The sequence below is a fragment of the Myotis lucifugus genome, unplaced genomic scaffold (assembly GCF_000147115.1).
Source record: "Myotis lucifugus unplaced genomic scaffold, Myoluc2.0 scaffold_3, whole genome shotgun sequence".
Taxonomy (NCBI): Eukaryota; Metazoa; Chordata; class Mammalia; order Chiroptera; family Vespertilionidae; genus Myotis; species Myotis lucifugus.
Genome location: NW_005871051.1, coordinates 21,478,609 through 21,490,842, shown reverse-complemented (window position 1 = coordinate 21,490,842; position 12,234 = coordinate 21,478,609). Strand labels below are relative to the sequence as shown.

The window sequence follows — 12,234 nt, the reverse complement described above, 5'->3', positions numbered from 1 at the left end:
GTAATGTCCTTGGGTAGGTTACTCAACCTATTTGTGCCTCCCTGTTGTCATCTAAAGTAAGTCTGATAACACTAACTCATAGAGCTATTGTAAGTTTTACCTAGGTTGATATATGTAAAGCTCTTACAACAGCCTTGCTCAAAGAAATGCTGATAAATACCAGCCATGATCATTATCTCCATATTGCAAATAAAGAAGCTGAGGCAAATTTGCTAAATAAGTTTTCCAAAGTCATATAGCTAGTAAGTGAAAAAGCTGAGATTTAAACCTGTACTCTGGATCTAGAATCCAGATTCTTAACCACTATGTTATACTGCCTCTAGGATGTCGTATCCCCTGCTTCAAATCAATAATGGCAGGTTCTTCTCTATTTGTGGAAAGAAATTCTTAAAATCCATGCAACTGCCACAACCCAAGGACAAGACATGATAAGTGTCCAATGGAAGCTGCGTTCAAATCAGGTGCCACAGACAGCAGGTGCCACCCTAAAACCTAGAGCAATCTCAAGCACACACAGGTGCTTCTGGAACTGCCAGGAGTTTAGGGTTTCATACCCAAAACTGCCCTAGACATTCTATCCCAAACCTTGGTAGACATGCAGGTGCAGAAGTGCCCCACACCAGCAAGAGTTCTTAATGTCTTAGTGAAAATTCAGGACAAATCGGTGCTGGCGACTACAAAGAGGTTAGAACACAGTCTAGCCCCCTTCCTACCCTGTTTCTCCTGCCATGTCAGCAAATCCGATAGAAGTAGGCCAGTCTTGTCCCTTGCCACCACTTCTAAAAGTTCATCTTATGCAGAGAAAATTCAAAGGCAACGAAAGATCACCTTACCTTTTTAAAAATTTTTCCATTTGGTTGTATTTCATCTTCCTCATTTAAAACTTCACGTGTTCCCAAGAGTCTTTTGTCCTTAAATTTGTTTTTTGCATACATAAAAACTTTATCTAGTGTATCACAGCCAGGGTATAATACTGAGGCCAAGCCATCCACACTGTTAACAGATCTGTATGCAGACTCAGGTTTTGAATTTACAGGCTTTGCTTTAATTTGGTTTGATTTTTCTTGTCTTGACTCAGACAAAAAATAATATGGAATGTATGTTAAAATAGTATAAAGTGATATGATAAAATGTATTAAATATAAAAGAATGGGGTGGATAGTCTGTTTTAGCTTCATGGTTGATGGTTTTGAAGATACGTGGTTATTCATAAGTGCTCAAAATGTAGAAGTAACAGATTTCCATAAGAATCTAGAAGGAAGAGAAAGAAATTAGTTCAAAATCATTTTAAATAACTTTAAAGAAAAATTCTTCATATTAATAGGCAAATTATTTTTTTTCCCCATCAAGCAGCAGCTAGTGCACTGGCAGCAGACAAGTCCTACCCATGTTTGATATCTGTGAGACTCATCTGTACTGTATCTACTAACAATGGAGTTGCCACAGAAAAGTTTTCACACCATTCTGTAAAAATGCAGCTTTTCCAAACTAACCCCCAGTATCCACAAACATTTCCCAGTGGCCTGGAGGGAGCAAGCCAGAAGACCTACAAATGAATTGGAGACCAAAATTGTACCCATTTCCTGTTCTTCAGTCTCTTTACATTAGGATGGCAGCACTTTGCATATTCAGCATAGCCTCCTCTCCTGGCCCAGAGGAACTCCTGTTAGTCTCTGCATTCTTTCCCAAGGAGCTCCCACTCTCTCACTCTAGGCAGCAAAAAGCAACTGGAGTTAGCAAACATGAAATTCACTTCCCATAGATACTTTTCAATTTAGACAGGTTAAGCTGTGAAGCAAGAAGGCAGTAAACTTTGGTCATTTTATGCATTGCATTCATCAGATTTACTGAGATGCTACTCTAAGTACAAGGAATGCAACAGTGAACAGAAGTCTTGGTCCCTTTCCTCATGAATCCTACACAATCTTTAGGAGAGGTAGATCGATGATACACTGTATGTTGCATCCAGGATCGGCTGTGCCCTCTACGGAGCAACAGGATGCACACTATAGAAAAGATCGACTTCTCTGAAATAGGCCAGCCAAGTTATTAAACAAATAAACAAGCAAACACCACCACCACAAGAAGCTGCAGAAAAGGGGAGGAGGGAATCAGAATTCAGAATCAGAATTCAAAATTGCTATAAAGCATGTAAAATAGCCAATTTAAGTCAAAGTTACATGACATGCAAATAAACAGGAAAGTATGATCCATATACACATATGGGGAAAGCAGGCAACAAATCGTCCTTCAGAGGGCCCAAATGTCTGATTTTTGCAGACAAAACATCAGAACAGCTATTATAATAAATATGTTCAAAGAACGAAAGGACATGATGCTTAAAAAATCAAAAGTCTAACTCTGCAGTTTTACAAGACAAGGACACCTCCAAATCTGCCCACGCACAGCTGGTGAGAAGCCAAAACTCCCAACTGACCAAAGCTCTGCTCACCATGCGGCACTGTTTCCTGACAATGTATTGAGTAGTACTTTGGAGACTGAGTCCAGAGAACCTGGGGTTTTGCCATAAAGGGCATGAGGAACCACTGAAGGTTTCTGTAAAGGAAATGGCACAATGAAAACAAAGGTCCTGCCACTTCCAGGCATCAGGGCTGCAAAGAACAGATGCACCTTAGGCATCCAGGAGAATGATGTTATCTCATGAAATTTAATTTTGTATGTTTGCATTTTGAATTATAAGATAATCTTGTGATTAAAAAAAACCCATTTTTATCTACAGATAACATGATTGTAATGTATAGAAAATTCTAGGGGACTTCTGGTCAAGATGGCAAAGTAGAGATGCATAATGAACTACTTCAGGGTAAAAAACTCATGTCTGTAATTTTATATCACAACATTTCAGTTAAAGAATGTAAATCAAATATAGCAAAATATTAATACTTATTTAACTTAAATGGTGAGTATATGGAGACTCAATATACTACTCTACTTTCCTGTATGGTTTTCTTTATAATAAAAAAGGTTTTAAAATGCCCCCCCAAATAAAAAGAAAATCCTAAGTAACCCACTAAAAAACTAATACAACAAAGAGTTCAGCAAAGGTTGCAGGATGTAAGATGAGTATACAAAAATTAATTGTATTTCTGTGCACTAGCAATGAACATTCAGAATATGAAGAAAAGAATTACATTTACGATACTTAGGATTAGATATAACAAAAAGCACAAAATTTGTGCTGTGAAAACCAAATATTGTTTAAAGATACTAAAGACGTAAATAAATAGAAAAACATCCTGTTTAAGGATCGTAAGACAATATTGTTAAAATGGCTACATTCCTCAAATTGTTGTAGATTCAACACAACCCTTATCAAAATCTTTGCTAGCCTTTATACAGAAATCTGTAAACTAATCCTGAAATTCACATGGAAATTCAAAATAGCCTGAAGAGTCAAAATTTAATCTTGAAAAAGGACAAAGCTGAATTCAAAACTTACTATAAAGCAGTAATAATCAAGACAGTCTGGCACCAGCAAAAGAACAGACAATATAGGTCAATGGAATAGAACTGAGGGTCCAAAATAAACCCTTATATCATGAACAATCGATTTGCAACAACATGACAAGATAATTAAATAGTGAAAGAACAGTCTTTTCAACAGATGGTGCTGAAACAACTGGATAGCTAGATGTAAAACAACAAAGATAGACCCCTATCTTATACCATACAGAAAATTAACTCAAAATAGATCATATAAGACCTAAAACTATAAAACTAAGTACTGATCACTACTAAGTGTAAACACCTCAGGAAGAGTACAGTGAAAGGTAGAAGCTAGTTCTGGAATTTTCTGAGTCTTCTTAAACCAAATAGCAACTTATGATCTTAAAGGCTGAGGGGAAGGAGGAGAGAAAATGGAGATTTTGAAGAGATAACACTACAAAATTTGAAAGAGCACCAAAAGCAGGAGGTGCTCAAGAAACAATCAGCCACCCCAGTAGAACAGGGTGAGGATGAGGAGGAAATGAGAGCAGGTGTTTAAGGCCCCAAATTGTAAAGGTCAAATTGTTATGGCCTCTGAGGCTGGGAAGGAACTTAGTTTGTATTCCAGTGTACACAAATGCATAGTTTTAGAAAGTAAGTGTATACAGAGGATAGCTAACCTGAAGGTAGCGGAAACTGGAGGCAAGGACATTAGATTTAAAAATAGCTGAGATAATCCTTTACTCCTAGATCAGGAGGCCAGGGTGGTGTGACATGGAGCCAGCAGCTGTGATCAATGCCCACTGCCTGATGGCCCAGAAGATGGCAACGGTGGCAGCTGTTCCTCCAGCCCTTCCCAACAACTGAAATCTTTTTGCTTAATATAGTGAAGATCTTCTGTTCTGAAGGAAATAGTCACGAATTAGCACAGCAGCAGTGAAAGACTGGAAAATCTGTTCATCTTTTCCTTCATGTTCCCAATCTAGTTAAGAAGGCCTCCTCCATCCCAGGCTAAACGTATGGTTGTGGGGAGCCGCTACAGTGTTTGGACAGGTTCAAGTCTTGGACTGATGAGAGGGCACAGTCCTCTCATTGCCACGTGCAAGCCCCAGCTTGGAGGGTAGGGCCCTCCCAGCACAATTATAGCCAACAGCTGTAGTTGTGAGCTTGAACCTATGGTCCGAACACATGGCCCTACGTGCCTGAGTAATATGGGCTTAACAGAGTTCAGATGCATGTAATTTAGTAGGATTGAAACCCACGAGAATGTTGTAAACATCTTGACCATGCCCTTACTTTGTCTCGTGGAATCTGGCTAAAAAATAAAGACACGGCTTGTAGTCCATGGCGCTGTCTCTCCATCCGGGAGCAGCATCCCACCCAGACACAGCTCATTCTCTTGTCTGTCTTTTCTCCATCCTTCACCGCCCCCTCTCAGGGTCACTGAACCAGGCTGAGATGGCATGGCACATAAGGCACCCTGGGGCTGAGTATGCCATGGCCATGCCGGCTCGCCACATATGGTCACCTATATTTTTCATAGTATTTGCATAATTTTTACATTTAGATCTTCAATCAATATAGTTTACTTATCTATATTGTGTAAGGGAGAAAGCTAACCTTTTCTTTCAGATGAACTGCCTGAAGCCATTTATTCAATAAGCCACCCTTTTCTGTTAGCCAAAATGTCACCTTCAGTAAATTCCCACTTACACTTGGATCTGTTTCTGGACACTATTCCATTTCTTGGATCTGTCAACTGCTTTGCTAACACCATACTATTCCAAATGTAGTACATTTGCAGCGGTGTGTCAACCAATTGTATCAGAATTACATTAGAGAATCTTTAAAATGATGATTCCTCAGATATGTCTCTCTCCTTCCTCACCTCACAAAACTCTAGTGGTAGCATGTTTTTAAATGGCATGCATGTAATTTTTATGTACACTAATGCTTGAGAACTTACTGCTTTAAATATCTGGTAAGACCCTCATTATCATTATTCTTCAAAATGTTCCTATTATTTCTTACAGGCTTATTCTTCCACATAAATTTTAAAGATTTAACATTTCTCCAATGAAACCATTTGAAAAATCCAAAGGAAAACAAGACTCAGAAAAAAATAACACATGATAAAATATGTGGAGCTCCTAAAAATTAAAAAAATCAAGCAACAAACAGAAAGGAAAACTGGGCAAAGAATTATGTACAGAGAGGCCAAAAAAGAAGAAATGCAGATGGCTAATACATATAGACAATATGTTCTCCTTAACTTGCAACTGAGATTAAAATGAAGCCATACCAATTTTCATCCAACAGTTTCACAAGTATGCAAAAGACTGCAATATCCAGAGTCCACTGAAACAACCTAGCAGTATTTAAAACACACACAGCCTTGGCAAGTGTGGTTCAGTTGGTTGAGCATCAAGCCATGCACCACAAGGTCACCAGTTCTATTCTGGTCAGGGCACGTGCCCAGTTTGCATGCTAGATTCTTGGTAGGGGGCATGCAGGAGGCAGCTGACTGATGTTTCTATCTCACATTTATATTTTTCTCTCTCTCTGACCCTCTCCCTTCCTCTCTTTTTAAAAAAAAAAATAAAAATAAAAACATTTTAAGTGTATTCATAAACTTAACAATATAAAGAATGCTATTGCTTACTTTTTAGTTGTCATTAGAAATTAAAGTTTCTAAGGGTTAAGAATTCTAATAAATATAGAATGTGTTTTCAGTGAAAGTTTTAATACAAGCAAATGCATTTTTAAGAAAATTAAAATGGTTTGCCCTAAAAAGAAAAAAAAGTTCTTCTGAATAAGATGAAACAAACTAAAAGGGACAAGCTGTAGAAGGTTTGTGGAAAGGAAATCTTGGGGAAAAAATTTTATGGGTGGTCAATAAGATTTAAATAAATTTAATTAAATAAGTGAATTTAAATATCAAAAATAGCTGATACATAATTGGAGTTTAGTTCTTTCTCTATTAAAAGGACAAAGTTTCCCTGTATGCTTTTTAATAAGAATTCATAAAGAAAAAGCAAAGGTTTTGTTTTATTAAAATCATTTCCTGTGCTCTATTATCATCAGGTTTTTTATTGTTTATGTAAACCAAGTCTTAATATTAAAAGAGCTAAATTTTACTTATAACTATTTAACTTTCTGTATTTGCCTGTAAAGTCTTTGTCACCATGATTAAGTAGATAACTAAATATTGTTTCACAGCCTATGATCCTATTTGACCGAGTTTTAAAACTCCTGGTGTTTTTGGTAAACTTCCTATACATACAAAATTAAACTGTCTTTTTCTTTTTGTTAATCATAACTCGAAGATATCTTTTTCCATTGATTTTTAGAGAGAGTGGAAGGGAGGGGGAGAGACAGAGAGAAACATCAATGTGAGAAAGACACATCCCTTGGTTGCCTCCCACATGCACCCTGACCAAGGCAGCAACCGAGGATTTGCCCTTGAACCACTAGAATTAAACCAGTGACGGTTCAGTCTGTGGGACAATGCTCTAATCACTGAGCAACCAGATAAGGCTAAAATGTCTTTTTTTTATTTATTTAAGTTTTTTATTGTTTAATGTATTACATAAGTCTCCTTTTCCCCCCATTGATCTCTCCCCGGCCATCCCCAACCCCCAGCACATGCCCTCAACTCCCCCTGCCCCCGTGTCCACTGGTTATGCTCATATGCATGCATACAAGTCCTTTGGTTGATCTCTTACCCCCTCACCAACCCACCCCGCCCCCCCGCCTTCCCACATTGAACTGTCTTTTTCTTAAGCTGAAAATAACTTTGAAATTTTTTCAGAAAGATCCCTGAGAAATTTCAAAGGACATCTCTCTTTATAAAAGGAGGAAATAAAATTAATTAGATCTATTTGATATGCTAAATTACACAAAAACTTTTGTCTAATAAGAAATAATTATATTGTACTTATATGCACATAGTGTTAAAATGAATTTTCCAGAAATTATATAAAATTCTAAAGAATCTACAATGTCCTGATGTTTTCACTTGTAATTCTAGTTGTTATCTGAAAATACTGTGTTGTAGAAAAAAAGCAAATTTCTTTGCCAACTGCAATGTAATCAGAGATCTTTAACCTGTCATTTACAGAGTCGTCATATTACTCATACTTTTTTGCAGAGATTCATGAAGAGGACTCTGATACTCTAAAATACAGGTTTCTGATAAGTTTTAAGATCATACCTTTGAACTGGGTGAAAATTTGCAGAACTCTATGAAAAACTGGATTCATAAAACTTCTAACAGTAAGATTAAGACCAATAAGGCTTAATAACAAGACAATGAATCTCTGAGGATTATAATTTTATGAGTTTTTATTTGAAATAGTACTGGTTCTTTAATCTTTCATATTCCATATATAAGGAAACCTTTTCTCTTAAGCTACCTATGACTTAGAGCAATCTGGTAAATTATATCTTTGTAAGCAGAATTGAAACATTTATCTTTTTCTCCCCACTTGATCCCACCAGAATTTGGAAACTCTCAGTGAGTACTATTTTCATTGCAATATTGTTATTTGCCTAAGTTCAATATAATACAGTGTACTACATAATACAGTGGATCTCACTCTCCCTTATACTAAAGGAAAAACAAAGGATTTTTTATCCTTTCTAAAACCCTACTAACACAATCTTTAACAACCTTGAAGATTTCAACTCGAAACACTCAACAGTCACTTCTCTATGAATGAAATTAGACTGTACAGCTGAAAATCAAGATCATTAATGCATGTAAGTACTTTCTCTACACAACAAATAACAAGGTCAAAAAATTCTGGACCAGAACATCAGTTAAAGACATTATTAGAGAATTGAGTCATAGCACCATCTGGATTAGATAAATTTTCAGTTCATCAGTTCACAACTAGAAAATTTGATGAAAAAATAATAGTTTGGTCTTTTTCTTTTTAAGAAAGCTATTAAATTAGGGGAGGCCAGGGGATTGTCAAGGGCGGGGAAAAAAAGGAGACATATGTAATACTCTTTGTAATACTTTAAGCAATAAAACAATAAATAAATAAATAAATAAATAAGCTAGTAAACTTTTATTTATTCTAACTTCAGAAAATAAAACTTTGGCCCTAAGGACATATATTGGGAGGGAGAAAGGGAAGAAAAGGAAAACCAGAAAGTCTTTGCCATGGATATATTTAGATTAAGAATTGAAAAGCAGCCCTAACCAGTTTGGCTCAGTGGATAGAGCATCGGCCCGTGAACTGAAGGGTCCCAGGTTCCATTCCGGTCAAGGGCATGTACCTCGGTTGCTGGCACATACCCAGTAGGAAGTATGCAGGAGGCAGCTGATCGATGTTTCTCTCTCATCGATTTTCTGACTCTCCCTCTCACTTTCTCTCTATAAAAAAATCAATATATATATATACACATATATATGTGTATATATATATATATTATTTTTTTAAAAAGAATTGAAAAGCAGCTGAATAGAACCAACTATCTTTCCATAATCTTCAGTTATCTACTGTAAGCTTTTTTAATCCTTTTATTATAATAACAATAGGACTCTTGAAAAGTTTTCTTGAACCACAAATACAATCCCCAGGACTTCCATAACCCTGATCCATTTTTTTAAACCTCACCCGAAGATATGTCCATTGATTTTGAGAGAGAGAGGAAGGGGGAGGGAGGTGGGGAAACAGAGAAACAGAGAAAGAAACATTGATGTGAGAGAGCAACATCAATAGGCCACCTCCTATGAATGCCCCTATCCAAATGGAACCCACCTCCTATGAACACCCTATCCAAATGGAACCCACATCCTAGGTATGTGCCCTGACTGGGAATTGAACCTACAATCTTTCGGTGCATGCGATGACACTCCAATCAACTGAGCCACCCAGCCAGGAGCAGACACTTTTTTTTTTAAATCTACATTTATTCCATCTTCCTTTTCCAGATAAAGTCTAAGCCAGATGTTCTTAAAACAAAACAACAACAAAAAACTCTAGGTCTTGGCACAAAATCAAATAGGAAACAGAAAATGGTCAAGAAAACTTATACACTTTCAGGTTGACACAGAATAGGAATTATAATACATACATGCTGAAGCATACATGCATACACAGACACTAGTCTCTGCTACTAATTATTGTGAGACCTTATACAAGTAACTAAATCTTAATTTGCTCACCATTAATGTTGATGGAATTCAGCTAAATCTCTTTTTAAGATTATATTCTACTGATGCCTAGGACTCCCAAATCAATTTGTAATAGTGGCAATCATCAACAATGAAGATTTAAATAACCCTAAGAACCCATTTCTTTCTTCAGTAGAAGGTACTTTTCCACACACACAAATTTTGAGGGAGGGAGAAAAAGTTCCCCTGCTTTAAAAAAAAAAAAAGCAAAAACCACTCTATGAGATTTCTAAGGTCCATTTCAAAAGTTCATTTTCCAACTGACCAGATGGTCACCATAGAGGGTGAATGAACGATGGGTGCAAGAGGCTGGGTGAAGCCTTGACTTCCTTTCCATTTTGAATCATTGTCAATGTACTATCTTAACAACAACAAACATACTTTTTAACATACAGTCTAAAAACACTATGGGTGATCTTTCACAGACTTATCCAACAAAGATGAAATGGGTTCAGATCTGGATTGGGTTTCCCGACAAAAAAAGAACTGCTTCAAACAGAAGCTCGCACGCGCACGCGCACACACACACAGGTTTTAATGCAGTAGGCAAATCTAGTTTCTTATCTTCATCCTGACCTCTGGCATCTATCCTGCCCACACAACTGAAAGGACAAGAGCCGTACCCCAGAAAAAGAAACTGCCAGATGGTGCTTCCTCAAGTAGACAAATGTGTAAAGACTAAGGTCGTCCATTAAAAAGCATCTAGGTCCACTTTTACACACCAAAATTTCCCTTCGCTCTTAGGACTACCAGACTTAACAAATAAAAATACAAGATGCCTAGTTAAATTTGAATTTCAGATAAACAATGAACAAACATTAAAGTACATGTATCCCATGCAGTATTTGACATTTACTCATATACTGAAAAATTACTTGATGTTCACTGGAATTCAGATTTAAATGAGTGCCTTGTATTTTATATATGGTAAATCTATTCCCATGTCCAGTCCACCACCACATGTGAGACGTAATTAGAATGACCAACCATTCCAATTTGCCTGGGACTGAGGAGTTTTCCTAGGACACAAAATTTTCAGCATTAAAACCAGGAAAGTCCCAGGCAAACAGGGATGAGCTGGTCACCCTACAATCAATAATCTCATGGAGTAAGCCAACAAATTGAAGCCTGAGTCCCACCACTAGTCAAGTTTGGTCTTTGTCTTTGAAATAGCATTCCTGTACTTTATTTCCACATATGTCACCATTGATCTAATACACAAAATTTATAGTGAGGATAAAAATGAAATGCAGTAGATATAAAGGACTTTGGGAAAACACAAAGGCATTGTGAATGCTAGTTATCAGTATAGCTGGATGGGTACAAAGTTCTGTTTCATGCTGTTTCAAAGCCGACAGGTACTTGTTTTATTTAAATGCTTTATATGATCTACTGAAGGTACTATTTGTTGCAACACTGGTTTAACTGCATATAAAAAAAATGTTCAATAAGCTTGCTCCTTTTAGAACCCTGCCAGTAAGTTCTGGGTCTGATGCTGCCCCACCTCCACTTACTCATCATGTAATATGGGACAAGTCCCTAAACACCCCAGCTTCAGGTTCACTGTAAAACTGGGGTGATGATAAATACCAAATAAAACTCCCTTTAGGAGCAAACAAGGAAAGCAGGTGAAAGCACTCTACGTAAACTATAATATACAATGTATGTTTTAATAGTACTTAAAATTTTGTTGTTCATACAAAACTATGTATACTAATATTTTTCTTTTATCTTATGTCTTACACCCGGCCGATAAATACCAAAGTCAATTCAACTGTGTACGCTTACTGAAAGGTCAGGTTCTAGAGACAAACAGACTGGGTATCTGCTCAAATCAAGGGAAATTATGAGAAAGTTACCTGTGTCACTTTGCCATAACACCTTATTCCCATGTCAAAAGCTACTGGAGAAGTACATAGACTATATTAAGAAAACAGACAGGCAAATGCAGTCCTCTGTCTAGGAGGCGGGGGAGAAAGTCACAAAAGCTTGACCATGATGAGTTGACTGGATCCATATATTTCTGGCCAAGGAATCAAGGAGAGGGAACTATATGCAGTAATAACAGTATCTATAAAAATACAGAGATATTCAAGAACAGGGCAATTCAAGACAACACTAAGTACTATAGTAGGTTGATAAATGACCCCAAAGGTATCAGGACCCCAATCCGTAGAACCTAGAAATGTTGCCTTTTTTGGGAAAAGTGTCTTTGTAGGTGTGAATATGAGGAAGCAATTTTGGATTATCTGGTGGGCCCTAAATGTCATCACAAGTGTCCTTACAAGATGGAGGTAAAGGGAGATTTGACACACACAGAGGAGGTGATGTGAAGACCCAGCAGAGGGACTTGAAGATGCTGGCCTGGAAGGCTACAGTGTACCACCGATGCAGCAGTCACAGAAGCCAATGCAATGATGAGAAAAAAATATGAGGGGTATGAATATTGGAAAAAAGGACACAAAATCATCGTTGTTTACAGATAATTGGCTGACAAGAAAAGAAAAACTCAAAAGAACCAACTAGAGGGAGAAAACTATCCAACTAAAGGGAGAATTCACTAAGATATCTTGATATTAAGTACATGATAAAAATTTGTA

General features: G+C 37.0%; 1 protein-coding gene across 5 annotated transcripts in view; it reads right to left on the bottom strand.

The window, feature by feature from the left end:
• Positions 1–11,970, bottom strand: part of ACSL3 (acyl-CoA synthetase long chain family member 3) — a 39,504-nt gene extending 27,534 nt beyond the window's left edge. For 2 of the 5 annotated variants that reach the window (XR_002831497.1, XM_023761796.1), the window contains exons 1-2: positions 11,950–11,969; positions 834–1,251 (exon numbers count right to left, since the gene is read on the bottom strand). Coding sequence is in view for 3 of the 5 variants with exons in the window: in XM_023761796.1 (XP_023617564.1) it covers positions 834–1,211 (378 nt within the window). In the remaining 2 variants the exon portion in view is untranslated. Of the gene's footprint in view, positions 1–833; positions 1,252–11,949 lie in introns of those variants that run through there. The other 3 variants (XM_023761805.1, XM_006082576.3, XM_014463135.2) reach the window with 3 other exon arrangements.
• Positions 11,971–12,234: the final 264 nt, after the last annotated feature.